General features: G+C 45.5%; 1 protein-coding gene and 1 long non-coding RNA gene across 2 annotated transcripts; one reads left to right on the top strand and one right to left on the bottom strand.

The window, feature by feature from the left end:
* Positions 1-689: 689 nt before the first annotated feature.
* On the bottom strand, positions 690-20,858 carry LOC129337589 (sulfotransferase 1B1-like). The gene is made up of 8 exons (XM_054991418.1): positions 20,761-20,858; positions 12,453-12,600; positions 10,493-10,621; positions 8,928-9,025; positions 5,866-5,992; positions 3,169-3,263; positions 2,744-2,924; positions 690-1,447 (listed from the first exon to the last, which is right to left on the bottom strand). The coding sequence occupies exons 2-8, from the start codon at positions 12,598-12,600 to the stop codon at positions 1,335-1,337; spliced, it is 891 nt and encodes a 296-aa protein (XP_054847393.1). The 5' UTR covers positions 20,761-20,858; the 3' UTR covers positions 690-1,334.
* Positions 20,859-20,892: 34 nt separating this feature from the next.
* LOC129337590 (uncharacterized) lies at positions 20,893-21,645 on the top strand. The gene is made up of 2 exons (XR_008597835.1): positions 20,893-20,977; positions 21,179-21,645. It is a non-coding gene; the product is annotated as an uncharacterized LOC129337590 (long non-coding RNA).
* The last annotated feature ends 335 nt before the right edge of the window (positions 21,646-21,980 follow it).

Raw genomic sequence — 21,980 nt, 5'->3', positions numbered from 1 at the left:
ATGTAAATAAGCACAATATGAGAGACTCCGTGTATTTATTTCATACTTGGTAAGCCTTAACTTAGCATTTCCAAGATGTTTTGTGCATAATCAAGACTTGACTATTGTAATGTACTACACACAGGTCTCCCATCTAAATTAACTAGGAGACTCCAATTGGTGCAAAATGCTGCAACTCGACTGTTATCAGGATCGAGCAGGAGCATGAAAGTCACTCCCATCCTGCAGTCCCTCCATTGGCTACCCATTAGTTACTGTGCTTAGGTCAAGGTATTGGTTATCACAAAACTCTTCACAGCCTTGGTCCAGCATACCTATGGGACCGCCTCCCTCCCTATGCTCCTCCACGGCAGCTTCGCTCTTTCGAAGGGTCTCCTGCAGGTGCCACCCTACACATTGGCAAAATCGACAGCAGTCCACAACACAGGCTTTCTCTGTGGTGGCCACACCCTGTGGAATGGCCTGCCTGAAGAGAGTTCCCAATCTCCTGGCTTTCTGCAAACGATGCAAAACCAAATTATTCAAAAAGTCTTTTTACTCAGGACGGGTGTATTGTAGGGAGGGGATCTCAGATGATTCACTAATGAGTTAGGAACCATAGAGTTCACCACTATGTTGTATTGGATTCCTGTTAATGATATGTCTTTGTGAACTTGTATCTATTTACCCTATGACATTGTTTATGGAAATGTTCTTGATACTGAATGAATAAATTTATTTGCGGTCAGAGACCGTAACAATGACAATACAGCCTTATCAATAATTAAATCCAGTGTAAAATGTAAAGGATATAAAAAATACATTTAGCATTTAAAATTCTTGATATTGACTCTACTAATCTCACACTGTGTAATCCACCTCGAGTCTCAGTGAGAAAGGCAGACTATAAATGACATAAAATAAAATTATTTATTTATTTTATTTTATTTATACCCCTCCCTCCCCACAGATGGAGATTTCTCTGAAATCTTTCTCTGAAAATTACCTTAATCTTTCTCGGCTTTAATTCTGTAATTACTGACGCTAAGTATTTTTTAAAAGAATTTGAAGATTCAAAAGTTTGTAGTTGCTGAAGGAAACCATTGGAGAAGTGAGGAATACAAGACAACCATCGAGAGAGAAATGACTAGAGGGAAGGGCAGCCCAGGCCGTGCATAAAGCTCGGCCTCCTCAACACTTTCTCAGCCATCTTTCATTCTTCATTCATGGATCCCACTGCCAGGAAGATTGGGAACTTGATTTTTTTCTAATTAAAAAGAAAGATTTGCAGAAGTGCAACATTTCCACCAAATGTAATTGCAAAACAGCAGCAGCAATGGACGTTATAGGGATGTTCAGATCGCTGTTCGGAACTGCAGTGTTGTTTCTGCCATTTTCCTCTTATAATCTTCATCAAATTTTTCATTCTGAGCTACAGTAAAATAATTCTTCCAGTCACCAGCAGTTCCTAGAAGATGAAAAATTATCTGTCATGCAAATGGACTCTCTGGAAGGATTTTAGATCAGTAGACACATTTTACGTTTAGCTCAAGCCATTATTAAATTCCTACGGATGAAGGGTGGGCAGTATACCCCAGCCATACTTAAACTCTTCCAAGCCAAAACACTCACTCAACTGTTATATGGAACTGTACTTGGACCTACAGCTTCTCACTTTGTTCCAACAGGGTGAGTACAATCCAGATTTATAAGATTGGCCCTCCAAATGCCTAGGTAGGTCTCAGATGCCAACTTCAGACTGGAGACTGGCATGCTAAAAGTTTCAGCTAGGGTGGGCATTGCCTCAATAACTCATTGGCTAAAACTGAACTATGATCCAAGAGGATTACCCTCCCCACCCCACCCCCACCCTGATAATCAAGGATAGTTTCAAGTTCTCATGGGTAAAGGCTGTAAATGATAAATTGGCCATCTTGGGATTCTCGATGCCAAGCACCAGCAAGACATAGGGAGCTCACTAACTTTCCTGGCCCCGTTACAAACTAAATACATAGTGGAAGAGGAGAAGCAGAAACAATAGAACATATTCTACTCCACTGCCTTCTCCATGAATTAAACCATTTAAAGTACATATCCCCCCCTACATGAAAGTCTTCCCAGCCAGTCAAGCCAAGCATACGTGAAAATGCTGCTTATGGGTGAAAGAGAGCAGGTAACAACAGTTAACTGCAACATTTTGTGCAGCTGTTTGTAAAGCTCTGCAAATATCTGAGATATAAAATGGACCAGCGGCTGATTTATATCAAGCCACTGCTCATGGGGGATACAAACCTGTAGGCACATTTTTAAATGTTTTCTTGCTATTTCGTTACATCTACTTGTTTTTAATTCATTCTTATGTAAATATTTCTCTTCAGTTTTTAACATGTTGGTGGCAGATTTTATCAATTGATGGCAAGTGAGTTGCCTGTTTTTATGTTATGCTGGTCAAATAACCGTAATAAGTTATTATTGTTATCGTTGTTACATTTAGTTGATTAATTGGTAAAGACCACTTTGGTGAAGAATAGGGCCATATGTTTATTTTATCTGGGATTTTTTTTTGACATGTCACTATAATCTGGAACAAAATAGCCATTAAAACCTTCCTTTCTACCAATCTGAATAAGCATTTATACTGAGATTTTGGTACTAAAGCAAATTTATTTCAAAGGCAAGTGATTAATCAACTAATATGCTTTAATCAGCTGACAATCCAAATACAAGACCCCAAAACGGCCAGGGGGAAACTGAGCAGGTCTACCTTTGCGCATGAATGGAGAGATGCTCTGATCCATCACCGCAGCAGGGGCCATCCTATAGTTTGTGGCAAGATTGCCCCTCATCATTTCAAAGGAAGTATTGTAGACGATCTCGTCCACGACTGAATCTGCCAGATCCTTTCCCAGAAAATGCATCACCTTCTTAATCTCATGCTTTGGATCCTACGGAATGTATATTGCAAATGGCATCAGTATTGTTTTTGACTCAGGATAAATTGCTGTTTTCTGCTATTCCATAAGGCTACAGTTTTTCTTTTAAACATTTTTTCTGTCAACATAAAAGCCAATGTAGACTTTGTGCTGGGTCTGATCCAGCAAGACCCTTTTTCCAGGCATTGTCTAAAAGAACAGACTGGATCATGTTACAGGGAGGGAGAGTTCCTCAAAGACGGCATCGGCCTCTTACCTCCTTCATGTCCTCGTAGAACAGATATAACACGGGCTGGTCCTTCCTCTTACCCCACCAGCTTTTCACATGGTCATACCAGGAACCAAAAGCTACTAGACTTAGAAAGAATGAAATAAGAAGGTACTGTAAGGTTGAAAGATGATAAACAGTAAAAAATAAAAGTAAACATGATATCTAACGGTACAAGGACTTGACAGAACACAAGGGCTCCAGTCAAAGCTGGGCTGCAAGAAGGGAATTTAAGCCTCCCCCCCCCCGCCTGCCAAATAATGTGCACCTGCCAGTTTTTTAAAAACACGGAACTCCCAGCTCACAAGTGCTTTGATCTTTAGGCCAGTCACTGTTTCCATAACTTCCTCCAGATCTGCAGTTTCAGAACAATAATAACTTCTGTGACTGGATTGTAAAGATTAGTGAGCTAACAGGTAGAGCAGTTTGAAAGCTAAAAAAGCACTCTATAGTAGACGCATAGCCCTTTCATCCTGTAGCAACAGTGACGTCGTGCGACAGCACCAGCCCCCCCCCCAGTCCTGCTCTGCTCAGTGCCCCCCTCTCCCTTTCATTCTGGCACACCCGCATTTGACAACAACTGTATCAGCAGAGCACCCCCCCCACCCCACTCCCGCCTCCAGGTCCAGACCTGCCCATGCTCCTCACGTCCATTTCCCAGCCAAGCCACGCTGCAGCAGTGACATGCAAAAGCCCTCTGAAGGACCGGTGGGGTGGATGGCACGCGGGAGTGCATTGCCCCACACCATTTTGAGAATGGAGCTTAGGAGGCAATGGAAGGAACATCCACACAGACACTTCCGCACAGGCACTACAAAGAATTCTCTTTGAATTGGTTGAACAGGGAAGGCCTCAGGGATACCACAAGCTGTAATTTGAATGAGCACAGCGCTCTGTGGATGTTCCCCTGAGAGCCAAGCTACAAGTGACGCCTGACACAGTTTGGACACTTGTCACCTTCCCTCAAGTTTTGATGGGAAATGTAGGCGTCCTGGTTTTACAGCTTGGCTCTCCATTACAGCTGCCAGACCAGGATGCCTACATTCCCCATCAAAACTTGAGGGAAGCTGACAAGTGTCCAAACTGTGTCAGGCATCACTTGTAGCTTGGCTCTTAGATGCAGTGGCACCCTGCTTTCCATGCGGGACAAAAGCAGGGCTTTTTTTCAGCTGGAACGCGGTGGAACGGAGTTCCAGCACCTCTTGAAAATGGTCACATAACTGGTGCCCCCCTCCCTGATCTCCAGACAGAGGGGAGGGTAATCTAAACTCCCCTCTATCTGGAGATCAGGGGGCAGAGCCACCGGCCATGTGACTATTTCTGCCGAGGGCCATTTAAACTTTAAAAAAATTCCCCCCTTGTTCCAGATGACCGAAGGTGACATCATTGTGCGGTCCTGGAAGCATGTGTGCACTTTGCTCGCGCGCATGTGGTACTGGGGCACCACCTCCCGCCAGGAGTTGCCCCCTGTGCTGGCAATCCACTGAGTTCCACCACCTCTTTTCCCAGAAATAAAGCCCTGGGCAAAAGTATCTGTGAGGAATCAACCTGTGCTGACTCCTGTTTGCACTGACACAGGGTGAGCCTGGCCCAGGCATGATGTGCTCACTTCACACCACCGTTTGGCAAGGCAGTGTCATAGTTTTCTAAGTTTTGACAGTGGTTCATTCTGCACATTCAGCACATAGCCTCAACATGCACATGGTCAGCTTAGCCAGTGACAGCATAGCTAAGAATGCGTCGAAATAGTAGCTCCCAGAACCAGAAATGTGTGTGAAAATAGCCTCTTCTAAAGTTGTCTGTGTACATTCTTGTGTCAGGTCCATCTAAACAAACGTGTATAATCTGTCCTCAGAGTCAGGATGTTTGCAATAGATGGGCCCGTGGGCAAACCAAACACTGGATCAGCTGTTAGTCTTGTCCCTCATATGTTCTGGCTGCTTTTTTTTATAATTTGCAAGGGCATTGTTTGAGCTAGGTATTTTCTCAGTTTGGTGTAGTAGTTAAGAGAAGTGGGACACTAATCTGGAGAGCCAGGTTTGATTCCCCACTCCTCCACTTGAAGCTAGCTGGGTGGCACTGGGTCAGTCACAGCTCTTCCAGAGCTCTCTCAGCCCCACCCACCTCACAGGGTGATTGTTGTTGTGGGGATAATAACGACACACTTTGTAAACCGCTCTGAGTGGGTGTTAAGTTGTCCTGAAGGCCGGTATATAAATCGAATGTTATTGTTGTTGTTGTTATTTATCACCTCTTTAACAGAACAGGGGAGTGGGAGAGAAGGTGAAGCGGTGCCGTCATGAGGGTGGCTGATGAGCACTGCACACTGTGCTTCTGATTAGAAGGTTTTCCCCCAGGAACGGAATGTGGACAGGGTGAAAACACATCATTGCCAGCACTCTCACCGCTCTAAAAATGGGGTGTGGATCTTCATTCACTATTAATCCAGTGTTTAGATACCACCCAGTGATACAGTTTCTCATTCCCCTCTGTTTCTCTAGAGAAAGAGATTTATCCTCTGAATAAAGACATGTTGCCTCCTTGAATATGACTGGATTTAACTTGGACAACTGGTTTATAGGCAAAAATAAACATCTTCAATTTAAAAAAAATATAAGTGTTAAGTTTTCTGGGGAAAGTTTAAACTTCTGGTTGTGCACAATTTTGAATGCTGTCCTGACTCACTTTGACCAGCCATGAATTTCTCAAGATATTCGTCCCACGTGCCAGGGTCCGGGTGCAGCTTGTTCATCAAGTCAAAATGGTAAAAGGATACAGCTACATCCTTCGCATTGCGAGCCACGTAGATCATCTTAATCAGAGGGGGGAGAATAATGATTCAATTCAAAATAATGGTTCAAATTTACATTTTGTATAAGTCTAGTCTGAGAGCCCAGCTTTTGACATGAGGGTCAGTTCAAGGTTTTGGCAACAACAATGAAAAATTTCATGCAAGGCAACCTTTTCTTTAGCAGACAAGTCTCCTGAGTGTCACAGAGGATTTTATGAAATGTTCTTGGGCATCAAGTGGGGCTCTTGCCATACCTTTTAGGCCTCACCATCATTCACTGTGAACCAACAGAACACCCTAAAACATACCAGACATTCCCCTTTACAGCCCTGCAGTACGGGGGGGGGGGGGGGAAGAGCCATCGTTACTGATCTTCTCCCTGAGAATTTCCCAATAGGCTTCCAGTGTACCCCAGGCCTTCTAGAAATATAGTAGGAAAGCTATAAAGTGGCTTCAAGTGGCATTTGTGACATAAAGGTATGTCTGTGATTTAGATTTTTTTTAAAAAACGACTCCTGTTTTTCCTACCTCCATGACCTGTGGTCAGACATACAACAGATTGTTTCTAAACTTCTTTTTTAAACGTTTAACTTGTATTAAGGTAATATTTCTGCTCTGGTCTGGCAATATGGCATCTTCCAAGTTGAAGTCCTATATTGCATGGTAGCCAAACTCTAAATCAACTGAAAAAGGCACCGGAGTGGTTGCTAATGGTTCCAGTTGCAGTCAGGAAGCCTGAAAGAGTCGAGGTGGAGCAGCCATTACGGCCAGTGACCGCCCAGGACTTTTCCAGGTGGGCCAATCTCCTGTGTGCCCCTCCCCCCAGCTAGGTCAACCCAATGGCAAGAAAGGTGTTGCCTGGCTGAGTCGAGGTAGAAGCGAGGGTCGCTGGGCAGACAAGGGGAGTGTCATGGCACCTCCGTTCTGCTAGCTGGCCCTTTCTCCCTTCTTGCAAGGGGCTTTTTTCCAGAGCTATTTTTCCTCCCAGTCCACCACTGGGTCTTCTCTCTCTCTGCTATTTAAACAATGGACTAACATGATGTGTTACCTCAGAATGTTAAAACCTGGCCTTACTGGTCTAAGAGAGCATAAATGAGGTAGACTTGCAATTCTAACATACAAAGTACCTTAAAAATACCTTATTAATACCGTCAAATTGAATACTTAGTCTCTTCATAGGAAAAAACTCACTTCATACTGATTTTTATGATGTCACTACTTGGAGTAGAAAACTCAAGCCAAGACTTCCAGTTGTTCAGAGATTCTGGTCAGCAGGACCACTCTGCGTAATGGACAAAGGGGTGGGGGCATCTCCACTCCTCAAAATGGATTGTGACCAGAGCTGTTGTTTAATGCCTACCCTTGTAAGGTTATGAGGTGAAAGAAGCATGCAGAGTATGAGGGAGAAGTTAAAGGGAGATGGAGGTCACTTGGTAACAGTTGTGGGGAAAAGAGTGACCAGAGACAGAAGAGGGAGAGAAAGAAGTTTTCTGTTATAGGGACAAAAAGGTGCAAACCAAGGTAGAAAAATGATGGAATGCTAAAGCTTTCTGGGCTTTTTAGTCAAGAAAAAAATGGCAGGGTAAGATGAAGGTTTATAAATTTGGCTGGTACTGAGGCTGTGGTCGTGGACAGAGAGAACTTTCTTCTTTCCCCATCGAACAAGAACAGAGTCACCCAACTAAGTTGATGGGTAGTATATTCAGGATAGACGAAAGAAAGAATTTCTCCACACTACACATAGTTAATGTATGGAATTTGGTGCCAGAAGGTGCAGCAAGGGTCACTGGCTTGCGTGGTTTAAAAGGGCATGAGAGGAAACCACATGGGCAAGTGAGAGCGAAAAGGAACCTCCATGTTCAGGGGCAGTTTGCCACCAGACGCCACTTGCTGAAGACCCATGGCTGGGGAGGGCTCTGGTCCTCATACCCTGCTTGGGCGCTTCCTCGGAGCATCCAGGAAAAGAGGCTCCTGTAGCGAAGAGGCACCTTTGTCAAATTCAGCAGTGAGGAAAAATTGACATTTGTCAAGTAATCTGTTGTTTTCGTGATGGATTAATTAATGTTTTTGTTTTCTAATTGTTCATATTAATTTCCTTCACATTATTATGTTCCAGCATCCATCACGAGGCGTGCTAGTCTGGACCTGAGCATGTCATTGCTCCGTATAAACCGCACTCTTGCCCCTGGGCTGGCAACTGAGCAGTTCAAATGGCGCCCCTCAGAGACTTGCTTTAGCCCAGAGCTACCAGTTTCTGATTTCCAGTCCCCTGGAAACAACCAGACAGCACCCCAGCTGGCCAATAATAAAGTAAGTTCCCTTCCCTGGGTCACCAAATTGGGTAGAAGTATTTGTGTGCCTAGCTCAGAATTGCCAAGGAGCTTTGAAAGATAACTTTGAAAAATGGGTTGGGAAGAACAGACACTCTTTCAAATAGAGACACCCCCCCCCTTCTTTGTGTTTCAGTGATCTTGATCCTTTGAAGTCCAGGGATTCTCTAAAGCCAAGTAATTTCTCCCACCTCTGGACAGGAAGTACTTCTGGGTACAATTAGTTATATCATTACAGTATGTGAGTATTTCCTTCCTAGAAGGCAACATTATGAGATGGTGAAATAGTGGAATGATCTGCAAAAGCTAAATATACTGATGTATTTATTTTATAAGACGTTATACCTCACATACTTAATCAATACACAAAGTTTTAATATATCAGTCTACAATTAGGGCAGCAACTAACAGGCTTGGACTGATCTGGCCTTCCGAGTGATGCTATCTGATCCCCCCCAACTGTCAATCATGCAAGCAGGAATGTGACAACAGGACCCGACAGCAGACTCGAGGAGAAGGGGCCTGCGGCCTGCCGCCCCTCCCCTCCCCATCCTCCCCCTCCCTGGCAAGGATGTTCCTCTAGAAAAATGCTACATCTTGCACATTTGAGCCCCCAAAATGATTACCTTGCATTTGTTGTCCCAGAAGGACTTGGGAAGCAGGCTGATTGGGAGGTGGGTCTTCACCATTCGAGGAGAAGGCATCTGAGCTAATTGTTCTGTGCCTGGAAAACAAAATGATACTTAGTTCTTAATAAAATAATTGTCAACAAACAAGATTGCAGAGTGTTTAGAAATGATAATGAGGGTGGGGGGCGTGGGTCAGAATTTATCCTGTGTGACACCCGCTGACGCCAGAAGAATGACTCTGGCCACATCAGCCGAGGACGTTTTCTTGCAGCCGGCCAAGCCACGCGAGGCTCCCTGGCCTCACTGCAAGTGCCCAGTCTAGGCTGGCTGGCTGGTCTCCAGAAGCAGGAGGCCAGCTCTGGAAAGCCTTCGTCATCACCATCACCCTGATGGTGCTTCTCTTCCTCATCACCTGAAGAGAGATGTGCCGATAATGGCGAAAGCGGCTTTGGGGCTGGGATAGTAGATGGTTCTGCTGTTTAGATGGCTTTTCACACTTGTTTTTAAACACATCTATTTTTAACTTTTAATTTTTCACATTTTACAACTATAGAAGGAAAAACAAATAAATGTTCTTGATTACGATGTGAGACATTCACAACTTAAAATCAGAAGAAATCTGACGGTACATATTATAGTACTGTATGTAGCTTGAACTTCAGTCTGACATAGCTTATGAAATAATACCACAAGAAGGGCTTTTTTTCAGCAGGAACGCGGTGGAACAGAGTTCCGGCACCTCTTAAAAATGGTCACATGGCCAGTGGCCCCGCCCCCTGATCTCCAGACAGAGGGGAGTTTAGATTGCCCTCCCCACTGCCAAGCGGCGTGGAGGGCAATCTAAACTCCCCTCTGTCTGGAGATCAGGGGGCGCGGCCACCGGCCACGTGACCATTTTCACCAGGGGCAATTTAAACTTTAAAAAACTCCCCCCCCCCCTGTTCCAGCTGACCCAAAGTGATGTCATTGTGTGGTCTTAAGTTCCACCACTGAGTTCCACCACCTCTTTTCCCAGAAAAAAGCCCTGACCACAAGATTATACAGACTCCAGAACTGGTTATTAACTCACATGTTAGTCACCTAAGACCTGTGGGAAAGTTCTCTCTCTCATAAAACTTCCTTTCCTAACCATCTTCAATACAATTTTAATTGCACTGACAAGCAGTCTGTTTACAAATGTCTGGATTCCGTCTCTGCTTATTCCTCTGCAATTACTTCTCTTTGACAGTTAAAGTCTTCAAGGAAAGATGCTAATTCTTCAGGAACTGGTCATGGGCCTAGCAAAGCTGCTAACAGTCACTGTGCTAGGATAATGAGGAGGCAGTATTCTCTGATCATAACTTACTATTTAAATACACAAAGTTGTGCAAGAGGGAAAATTTTCCTTAGGGGCTTCCATTCCTCAAGACTGGGAAGAGGATGGAAAGGTCATTTTACACATATCCAACAAACAAGAACACCTTTATCTGTAAGATGAAGTCGCTGCTGCTTCTACTCTTGAGCGAAACTATTCATCCTGGATTTCTGAAATGCAAGTTTACTTGAACAATTCCAAAGCTTACCTGATGGCATCTTCCCTGGTGCAGCAAATTCCAACATAGGTACTTTATTGAAAATTGCATCTCGCTTGCATTTGTCACTGTCACCATTATTCAGAATCATGTCCACAATTTCACACATCCATGTGGTGCCTGGAAACCAGAAACTCCCTGTTAATCTCTCCTATATCTTAAAATCAGGAGTGAGATTCTTGCGCATCTATGAAAAATAACTGCTAGTAGGACTTTCTCCATGTTGCATATGACATCCTCCCTTTTGGGGCACCCAAAGTCTTTTCTTTGTTAAGGGCTGTGATAGACTGATTTTTAAGACTGCAGGCCTAGGATATTCTGGAGGAGGGTAGGCCATGTGGTAGATCCTGATGCCCAATAGGTAGCTTTGTATTTGCATACTATAGGATGCTAGAAAAGCTACAAAAATTCTTTATTATTGGCTAGACTCAAATGTCATGAACAACTCTGACTTAGGAAATTCTTGGAGAGTTGGGTACGATGCCTGGGGAGGGCAGAGTTTGGGGAGGGGATGGAGCTTGGGGGGAATGTTTCTTCCACAGAAAAAACACAAGTCCTACAGGTGGGACTTTCTACATGATGGGACTCCCTCTAGACGGGTCTGGGAGGTCTCCCAGAATTACCCTGACCTCCAGACTACAGAGATCAGTGCCCAGGAGAATTGGCAGCTTCAGAGGGTGGAGTTGTGAGCAAAAGCATAGCCATTTTTACTTGCTAGCTTGAAATTCAAAGCAGTTTAGTTGCTTGGCCTTCAGTGTATAACAGTGTAAGAGAACAGCTTAGGCAGCAAGGCAGTAGCTGTAAACAAGAACTAGTTTGAGCTAGAGAGAGAAGGAGAAGAGAAAGTTCCGCTAGGGCACAGAAACAAAAAGGAGGTGGGTTTTTCTCAGAATACAGCCTTTGTCTCAAGAAGAAGAAAGGTCTAAAAAGACCCTCCCTGTCATACTTGGGCAGGCGCAGAGTGTTTTTACTTGTTGAAACTCTGTTCCTCCTTAGGTCATGAAATAAAAGTTTTTCCTCTTCAAAGTTCTCCAAGTCTTGGTGTAAATCACTGGGCAAAGCACCAGGTCACAAACCTTGCTATTTTTGCCCCAAATTCTGGTGAGAGTCCTAGGGTGGCTACAGAAGGTGAATGCTGTTGGGACTTCTGTTTCTCCCATGGAATAAACATTCCCACTGAGGGCCAAGCTACAAGTGACGAATGACACTTGAACGGCAAGTGGATTGAGTGGAGGGCAAGTGAACAGGGAGAAATACACCTGCCGTTCAAGTGTCATTCGTCACTTGTAGCTTGGCCCTGAGTTTCTTTCCCACACCCTGCTGTCCCCAGGTGGCATCGCCTCCAAATATCCAGGCATTTTACGAGCCAGTGTTGGCAACCCTAGCTAAAGCCTCCACCCTCTGGAACGGCCATTTCCTCCTGATCACTGTGGCCTGGGATCAATTGTCGTTCTAGGAGAGCTACAGGCCCCATCTTGAGGTGATGATAATGGCCCTGATTTGTCCTGGGCTTCCCCCTGCCTCCCAAACAGGGAAGCTTTAACGAAACGCATATTGTTCCTTGTTTGCAAGCAGAGGTTTTAAACCAGGGTTAAAATGTCAATCATCAACAGACCATCTTTTGCTAAAGCATCCCAGTTCAGATGTCGCAACACAGTCTACAAGAGAAGGAGGGAAGGGGGCGGGTGCTCATGACGACACTCGAATCTAGCCCTAGCCTTAATCAGTTACACTGCTTCGTATGCAAAGTCTCCTCTCGTGGCCTTTGCAGAACCCAGATGTCGTTCTCGATCACGGCCAGCCCCGCCGTTATAGTGCAGCAAATCACTGATTACTTAAACGCATATCAGCATTTCTAATTAGCAAGGAGTGAAGCGGCAGGGGCGGGGGGGTTCTTCCTTCCTTCTTTTCACCTCAGGCATTGAAACATCCTGTCCCTGACAGAACTCACCAGATTTGGGGTATGTGGATATCACAATATCATCAGGCCTACTCTGAAAATTGTCGATCCTGTCCCAGTCAAAGGAAAATGCACAGACCATAGGAACCCCACGGACCATCCGCCAGTCTTGTCGAAGGTAATCTTCTGGGAGCGTCATCTTAGAGAAAAGGTCAGGCAATAAAAATGAGATTAAGTTACAGGATCACTGGCAAGGATATCCGCTGGATTGTCAAAGAGTTTGCTGACTACAAGGAGAAGGGTTTCGGGTTGGAGAAGTGTTTGTTTTTACAGAAACAACTAAGTAGCATCTTTTTATTTAGTTTGATTCATCCGCATTCCAAAATATATTTATTAAAACCAAGTCAGTATAAGAATGCACCTCCATGACAGCAAAGAGACCTCTGTGAAAACATTCATGCTTTTGCTTGGTTGCTTTCTTTTTTTTTTTTTATAATATTTTTATTTTTATTAACTACATTAACTAACAATACAAAGGGAAGAAAGGGAACAAGGGGAGGAAGGAAAAAAAAAACACAACAACTACAACATGTAACCACTATGCTACACAAAATGTTTTCCCTTCATACTGCCGTTATTCAAAAGTTAAAGCTTTATGTTATATTGATGGAGTGGTTGACCTTACTAAATGCAAATTACAATTTAAATTCAAATTAAATTTTCCTTCCCCTCCTGGGTCCCGGACGCAATTCTCTCTGAGCAACTGCAGCCGCAGTGCTCGTTTCCTCCCCCCCCCCCTCAGACTTCTCCTTTTTGTCTTGCTTGGTGCACTGAAATTCCGGATTTTTATCCTCAAAATCCCTTAGTTGATCTTCTGATAATATCTTGAAAGCTTGATCTTTGTGACTGAACCAGATTCCTTCCGGAAATAACCATTTGTACTTTATTCCACGTTCTCTCAGAAGAGCTGCGAACTTTTTATACTTAAAACGTCTTTTCCGAACTAGAAATGGGACGTCTTTCAATATCTTAACTTTATTACCCAGAAAGTCCAAATCTGCATTGTATGAATTATATAGGATAGTGTCCCGGATCCTCTTAGATGAAAAATCAATGATGATCTCGCGAGGCAGCTGACACTTCATTGCATATTTTGAAGTAGCCCGACGGACTTCCAAAATGGCGCTTTTTACTTCTTCTTTAGTTGCCCTCGCGGGTGTCGCCAGTAGTTCCGAGACCAGACCCCGTAAATCCTCATTTTCCTCCTCTTTCACATTCTGGAGGCGCAAAATTGTCTGTGTTCGTTCCACTTGTAGCCCGATCAGCTGGTTCTCCACCAGCTTAAGCTCTTTATTCGTAGCCTTCACGAGTGACGCACTTTCCCGAGCAGACTTCTCTGCCCCCCCGCTGCTTCCTTAATGGTTTTCACTTCGCTCTCAATTAAGCCCACCCTTTGATCTGTTTCGTTCAGCTTGTCAACAAAGGGTTTTATGGCTTCACCAACCGCCCTCCGCACTACTTCCTCCAACGACTCTCCCTTCAGGGCAGCCGAAACTGACTTGCCCAAAGCGGGACTTTGTTTTTTTGTTGCCATTTTTGGGGGGGGGAAACCGCCAACCAGATTCTGAAACTCAGCGAAGGGGAAGAACGAGCCTTCTTAGCTTCAGATCCCACCACTCCTTCACGTACGCTTGTAATAACAGAAGGGATTCGCTTACTTGCAGGCTTTCGCCTAATTCTGCTCTTTGCCGTTTTCCATGGCCCGGCAGCACTCGAGGCGCTGCGCACGTCTGCCGGCCTCCGTAGGGACAAATGGGCAATTAACCCCCCGCATTGATTCCGGGGGGCTCTTCCCGCAGCGTCCCGGACCCAGCCTCCCTCACTGGGAGTTTTGGGGGCTAATCTTCGCAGATCAGCCGGCCGGACAGGGTGCTCCGGCGCTTCCTCTCGGACCTGCGAAGAGGAGCGTCCGACATGGCTGAGAAAACGAAACCGAATCTTGCTTGGTTGCTTTCTGATGCCATCATCATCACAGAGGCCAAGGTCCTCTTACCTTTGCTTCCCTAAGAAAATCAAGGAGTCATCTCACATTTCATGGTTTTGGAAAGCCGTGGATAAATTCATCAATGGCTACAAGCCACGGTGACGAAAGGAAGCCTCCATAAGCAGAAGCTGCAAACCTTTCATGACCAGTACGAGTAGCCACGCGGGTGTGTCCTGGCAGCAACAGGGAGGTTTTAGATCCATTTGTGGACAGAGAAAAGCTCAGCAGGAAAGCAACCCCGTTGTTCATTAAAGTGAACGGTGTGCCCTTTTTTTCTTGTTCACATTACTCCCTGACCTCACAGTGCCTGCTAGTATTTCTGGTTGAATCCAAGGCAGCCACAAGTAACCACAAAATATATTCAAAAGCCGAATAAGCTCTGTGGAACCCATAACAACACTATTCAGTTTCTGATGAGAAAAAGCAGGCAGGGAGTAGTGATATGCTGTTCCAGTGTACTAGTGCTAACAGGTGCAAATTGCCGGGAGGAGTCAAAGTCGATAACAAGAAGTCCAGTGATAAGTACAACGTAATGCATATGATGCTTCCTGGTTGCAACCCCAGTGTGTTGACTGGAAATGGACAGGAGCATCATTTCAGTGGTGCAATATCCACCAATATGCAGATCCTCTGTCCTAAATCTGGATGACGTTCATGATGGAACGGCACTCTACGAAGATAATTTTTTTCTGGGTCTTGTTTTATCTCTGCTCTGCAATTTAATGTTACACACTTCCTGGCGACTGGGACTTCTGATCTATTGTTGAAATAACTGCCCTGTTAGCTTGAGCTGGTGGCATGCCAGTGGAGGGGAGGCTGCCCTAAAATAAAATAAGATCCACGTACAACTTGTTGCTCTAAGAAAGAAAAGAGGAAAGCAGAATATCCTGACCTCTCTGTCTTGCCCACTCAACCCACCCACCCCCCACACCGCAAAGAGATGCATCATCCTTCACTTCCAATCAGATATCATGCCATTGACTACTACTCTTTGAGTGTGGTTATCCAGCCAGTTCCCTGTCCATCTAACCATCCTAGAGTCCAGTCCACAGTCCACCAGTTTACCCATCAGAACATCAAGAGGAACCTTGTCAAAGGCTTTACTGAAATCCAGATAAACTACATCAACAGCATTCCTGCAATCCAATAACCCTGTCACTTGATCATGGAAGGAGATGAGGTTGGTCTGGCAGGACCTGTTAGGGACATATCCATGCTGACTTCCCTGTATCACCATGTTGTCTGTCAGGTGCTTGCAGACTGACGCCTTTAATATCTGTTCTAGCATCTTCAGGCTGACTGGCCTGTGGTATCCTGGATCGTCCTTCTTCCCTTTCTTGAAGATTGGGATGATGTTTGCCCTCCTCCAGTCTTCTGGCCACATCACCTGTCCTCCAAGAGACCTAGCAGATGATCGACAAAGGGCCTGCAAGCTCTTCTGAGCGTTCTTTGAGCACTCTTGGGCTCACCCCATTTGGCCCAGGGGATTTGTACACATCCAGTGCAGCCGGGTGCTTCTCCACAGCTTCTCTGCCCGTGTCAACCAGCAGCCCCGAAGAAATGCTTTGCCTACCACCATCTCTAGGTGGGCCTGTTCTCTCCTTCAGGGAGAAAAGAGTTTCTCCATTTTCACCCAGCAATTTTGGGTATCACCTCCCCCCCTTCACCTTCCATTTGCTCCTCACATATCTGAAGAACGCCTTTTTGTTGTGGCAAGCTCTCCTGGCCAGTCTCAGCTTTGGCCTCTCTGACAGCTGTCCTAAAGTGCCTAGCCATCACTTTATTTGGATACATTTCCTTCCCTCCATTTCTTGAACATCTCCTTTTCCCTCCTTAGCTCATCACAGAGCTCTCTGTTCATCCACATTGACTTCTTAGATAATCTACCACATTTCTGTCCTGCCAGAACGGTGATAGGTTGAGCCTGCAAGAGCTCTTCTTTTAGGAGAGCCCACCATTCACGCGCTCCTTCCCCTTCCAGCATTCTTGCCCATAGGAAAGCTCTCATAATATCTCCAAATTTATTTAAGTTTGCCCTACTAAAATCTAACCTGCAAATTTGGCTACAAACACCGTTGGTACCCTGCAGCATAAGGAATTGTAGGAAGACATGATAACTTCTTCCTAAGGTTCCCACCACCTTTACCCCATAATCTAACTCCATCCTGTATGGCTGAGCTTCTCGTCAATTCCTCCATCGTTTGAGAAAGGAAGTTGTCAGCCAGGCAGGTTGGGAAGTTACGACACCCTGACTTCGTAGCAGAGTTGGTCGCCCAGCACACATTGAAGAAGTTGAAGTTTCCCAACGGTACCAGGTCATGTTTCTTGCATACCTGATGAAGCTGCTCAGAGAGGGCAGAATCCACCTCATCTCCTTGGTCAGGCGGTCTGTAGCAGAGCCCAACTGCAATACTGCTCGTCCTTCCCTCCCTTATCTTCACCCAGACACTTTCCACGGGGCTGTCGCTCTCCTCTTCCAGTATTTCCTGACAATCAAGCCCTTTCCTCACATACAGGGCCACTCCACCTCCTCTACAACGCTTCCTGCTCCTGAATACCTCATAGCCATCCATGACTGTATTCCAGTTGTGGGAATCATCCAACAAAGTCTCTGTAATGTCTACTATGTCATCTCTTTCCATCTGCATTGGTAGATCAAGTTCCTCCTTCTTATTGTCCAATCTTTGGGCATTGTTATATAGGCCCTGGAAGCCTTGCAGCACTCCCCCTCCTTGACCTGGCCTTCCCAGGTAGGCCTCTGCTAGTTGCTCTTCTCTTTCCCTGGAATTCCTATGCCAGGTGTCTCCATTCCCCTGTGATGTCAGTTTAAAGCCCTCCCAAGGAATCTCCCCAAGTCCCTTCCAAAAAATTCTCCCCCATCCTTGAGGTGGAGCCCATTGCATGCAAGCAGGCACCAGCTTCAAGAAAACATAGGCCATGGTCCCAGAGTCCAAATAGCTCCTGCCGGCACCACGAATGCAGCCAGTGGTTCACCTCCATAATCTTCTGTTCCCGTTTCATTCCTCTTCCTCTGACATGCAAAGAGAATACCACTTGTGCTCCCATTCTTTTCAGTGGCCTCCTGTGGGCTTCATAGTCAGCCCTTATGCGGTCATTGGTGTTCATGGCCATGTGATTTGTTCCCACGTGGACCATCACAAATGGGTAATGGTCTGTGGCCCTGACTAGCTTGGCCATCTGGTCTATGATAGCCTTGATCTTCGCCCCTGGCAAGCAACACACCTCTCTTGCCATGGGGTCAGGCCTGGACACGTGGTGCTCCAAACCCCTCAGCAGGGAGTCACCAATCACCAAGACTTGCCTTTTCCTTCTAATGTTATTTGCCTGTAGGGCCATAGTGCCCCTGCTTGTTCTTTCTGGTCCTTATGGTTATACGTCTGCCGGTGATTCCGTCACATCCGCAGGGCCTGGATTTGATTTCTGAGCCCAAGTGGCATCGAGTGCTGTCTTGCTCTGCACCTTCTGGTTCGTGCTGTCAATCTCTGAGGAGGTTCATTAAGAAAATATTCTGTTTTATTGTCCCTTCCACCACGCTCCCCATCCTTTTGCTTTTGTTAATGTAATCCTCTCCGTCTTTGATCTCTTGACGGGTGCCAATCCGTTCTTCCAGGCTCTTCACTTGCACTTGTGGCAAATGAAGACCTTCTTGTCCTTCTCTTGAAGTTGTACCATTTAAAAGTCTATCATTACCTTCGTTCTTAGAGTTGGGACTTCTTCTCATAGTCCCTCACCGTTTGGAGAAAAAAGAGTCCCTAGGTAAAGGTTTAGTCCTTCGTGCCTTGACCCTCCCTGGCCAAAAGGTAAGAGACAGCTTCTTCTGCATGGCCTGAGAATGTATAATCTCTTCTCAGAAGTACGTTCTTCTCTGGGGTTGTTCCTGCTCTTCTTGATCAAGAGGAATGGGAAACTATCTAGCCATTTTTTTCTGTCCAAGTCTCTGTCCCTTTGTGTGGTATTGTCAGACTATGGAATCCCAGTTATCTAGAGTTCGTCTCCCCCCTTCTGCAAGAAGCACAAAGTTCCTTGATTCCAAAAGGTTTATTGAAAGACAATGCTCAAGATACAAGTATCCATATTTCAAGGATTTGTAGGCCTTGCCTGAACGGAAGCTTTGTTGAGAATAGATCCAGAGGAGTTAGCCGTGTTAGTCTGTAATAGCAAAATCAAAAAGAGTCCAGTAGCACCTTTAAGACTAACCAATTTTATTGTAGCGTAAGCTTTCGAGAATCACAGTTCTCTTCATCAGATGCATGGAGGGCAAAAAGAAACTGGTCAGATATAGAGGAGGAGAGGGGAGGGCGGAGTAGATGCAAACAGCTCCTTCTGATATGGAGATGCAAACAGCTCCTTCTGATATGGAGATCAGTTTGCTTCTGTTAAGGAAATCAGTTACCTCTGATAATGAGATAACCATTCATAGTCCCTATTCAGTCCCAGCTCGACAGAGTCAAATTTACATATGAATTCCAATTCAGCAGCTTCCCGTTGGATTTTGTTTTTGAAAGGTTTCTGTTGAACTACAGTGACCTTTAAGTCTTTGATGGAACGTCCTAGTAGATTGAAGTGTTCTCCCACTGGTTTCTGGATGTTGCCATTTCTAATGTCAGATTTGTGTCCATTTATTCTTTTGTGTAGAGGTTGGATGGTTTGTCCCATGTACAGAGCAGATGGACATTGTTGGCACATGAGGGCATATATCAGATTGGAGGATGAGCAGCTGTAAGAGCCAGAGACAGTGTAGTTGATGCCATTGGGTCCTGTAATTGTATTCCCTGGGTAGATATAAGGGCAGAGCTGGCATCTGGGTCTGTTGTAGGGCCTAGTACCTGTGCTGGTGACTCTGCTAGCCGATTCATGATTGTAAGTGAGAAGTTGTTTAAGGTTGGGGGGGCTGTCTGTAGGCAAGGAGAGGTCTTCCACCCAGGGCTTCTGAGAGAGAGGTATCATTTTCCAGGATGGGTTGTAGCTCACTGATGATACGTTGGATGGGTTTGAGCTGGGAACTATAGGTGACAACCAGTGGTGTTCTGTTGTTAGTTCCTTTAGGTTTGTCCTGGAGCAGGCTGTTTCTGGGTACTAGTCTGGCCCTGTTGATTTGTTTCCTCACTTCATTTGGTGGGTACTGTAGCCCCAAAAATGCTTGTTGTAAATCTCTTAAGTGGGAGTCCCGATCAAGAGCATTGGAGCAGATACAGTTGTAACGTAAGGCTTGGCTGTAGACAATTGACCAAGTGGTATGTTTAGGGTGGTAGCTGGAGGCATGTAGATATGAGTATCGGTCTGTGGGTTTCTGGTATAATGTGATATTTATCTGTAAAATGGAAGTAACAACACTTCAAACACCCCTTCCCATCCTCCCGCCTTAGTCCTGTCTAGAAGGCCTGGGAAGGCAAGGACATCAAGGTCGGCCGGGCTGATAAGAATTCTTTGTTCCCATGGATATAGGTAGCACCTGGGCCTGGAGGGAGAGAGCTAAATAACTATAGATTATAACAGGAGAACATGGCATAGCTGTGGCTTGAGAACTGACTTTCTGACAGGCGTTCTAGCAACGTGCGAGATGGTAGACCCTTTTGTTCTACTTTGGCCAGAGCCATTTGCATCTGTAAGCACTAAAGTGGGATGGCTCGCACCCGCCAGGCCTCTCCTTCCTGCCAGCTGTGGGTTAGCCGGGTTTCGACAAATAGCCAGAGAGCAGCACAATGATTTAAACATTGGCGTGGATTCTCAGGTGGAGGGTATTTCTCCAAGCTGGGTTTTACCAAAAAGTAAAGTATTTATTAACTATGGAAGGGGAGCTACAACTGCACGACTGTACCGTTACACAACTCAGAGACGGCATTTGGAGACTGGGAGGTTATCCCCCAGCCCTGCTTTTTGCAAAATCTGTGATGTTTGACGGGACTCCTGAGTATCGGTGTCCCGACCTGCCACATTCATACCATTGGTCATTCCCCAAGACCCAAAGTCTGGAAAGGATCCAGGCCTTATCCTCATCGTTGGGCATCAGCCTAGAAAATGCAGCCCAAGGCTTCAAGCCAGCCCCGTCCAGCTGGCGCCCAGGGCTTTTCTGGGGAAGTTCTGGGCAGAGGCAGCTCCGTCCCCTTCCCTGCCACAGCTTCTAGACCTGCTTCCAAACTCTTCCATGTTAGTATAACTAACACCAAGCAATTAACATCTCCTGCTTTGTAGACATAATCACAGAAAAGTTACAAGCCTTGCTAGAAAGAAAACACACTGCTTTATAAAAGTATCAGTATTATTTAAATTGAAAAGAAGAAAACCACGGCTTACCTTTCCTCTGCTTTAGTGATGAAAACAGAAAGGTGTTCGCAAGACAGTGCAGCCTCCTAGGTCAGGGACTGGGGAGCTTTTTTATGCAAGCGGAAGCAAACAAGAAACTCTCAGGAACGCGGCCAAGGAAACCAAAGGTCCCAGCTGCCTGAACTTGGTGTACTGCAGAGGAAGGAGGGGCCTGGGAATACAGGCTGAAAGTCAGAAGGGAGAGAAGGTAATGAGCAGAATGATTTTTAAGTGGGGGAGGGAGAAAACCGTGTTCAAAGGAGGAAGGGATGGGCGGCAGGAATCATAGGCCAAGCCTTGAACTTTCCACTCTGGTGTTTGGGAAAGGTCTGCCTTCTTAGGCCTTCAAAGACACGGTGCAAACGGCTGTGTATTTTCTGTCACTATCCCTCCTTTCCATCTGTCGTAGACTGTACTTGCTGAATGGACACTACTTGGAAGAGACGTCCCCCGTATCACAGGCCCTGCTCCGTGGCCTGGGACACTTGTTACAACGACGCTGTGTGGCCTGGCAAAAGCTCCTGCCACTTACTTTCTGATGGCTGCCTGGGGAGAATGGCTAGGAAGGCTGAGCATTTCCACCTGCCAGCCCCACCCCTGCCTGCTCCGCCCTTGAAAGGGACTGCAACTCTACCTTGTGTTTGAGGAGGCAAAGCATTTTTTTTCTCAGTTGCCACCTGTAATAGAAATGCTAGTACTGTTTTGCTTATTTATGATTAATTAAGACTTGTACGTTATAGGATGTTTATGCTTATATTTGTTAACTGCTTTGATTGTTCTTCTTAAAATTTGTTGTAACCTGCCCCGAGCCTGCTCACGGGGACAGTGGGCTATAAATCAAATAAATGAATGGAATGAATGAATGGCCAGACCCCACCTCTGCTCAAGACACACATTTATTTTAAACATTTATTAACTGCCTTTCTTCCTTGCAGGAACTCAAGGTGGTTTACAATATAAATAAAATAACAATAATAAAATGAACAAAAATAAAGTTTTAAAACTCAGTTTAGGGCTGCCAAGGAGCAAAAGCACCAGGTAAATTCAAAGCAATCCTAAATAAAAATGTCTTCAGTTGCCTCCTGAATATCAGCAGTGAGGGGGCCAGGCGCACCTCCCTGGGGGTGCTGCTCCATAATCGTGGGACTGTCACCGAAAAGGCCCCCTCCTGAGTACCCACCAGGTGAGCTAAAGAGCAGTTAGGACAGTCA

The sequence above is a fragment of the Eublepharis macularius genome, chromosome 11, assembly GCF_028583425.1.
Source record: "Eublepharis macularius isolate TG4126 chromosome 11, MPM_Emac_v1.0, whole genome shotgun sequence".
Classification (NCBI taxonomy): Eukaryota; Metazoa; Chordata; class Lepidosauria; order Squamata; family Eublepharidae; genus Eublepharis; species Eublepharis macularius.
Note: the sequence above shows the minus strand (reverse complement) of the source record. Positions and strands in the feature narration are given on the sequence as shown.

Excerpts from the sequence above, each read along its gene's own strand:
- LOC129337589 (XM_054991418.1), bottom strand. The coding sequence starts at position 12,600 with ATGACGCTCCCAGAAGATTACCTTCGACAAGACTGGCGGATGGTCCGT. Across the intron at positions 9,026-10,492 it reads ACCAGGGAAGATGCCATCAG|GCACAGAACAATTAGCTCAG; the intron begins GTAAGCTTTGGA and ends TTTGTTTTCCAG. Across the intron at positions 3,264-5,865 it reads GAAATTCATGGCTGGTCAAA|TAGCTTTTGGTTCCTGGTAT; the intron begins GTGAGTCAGGAC and ends TTCTAAGTCTAG.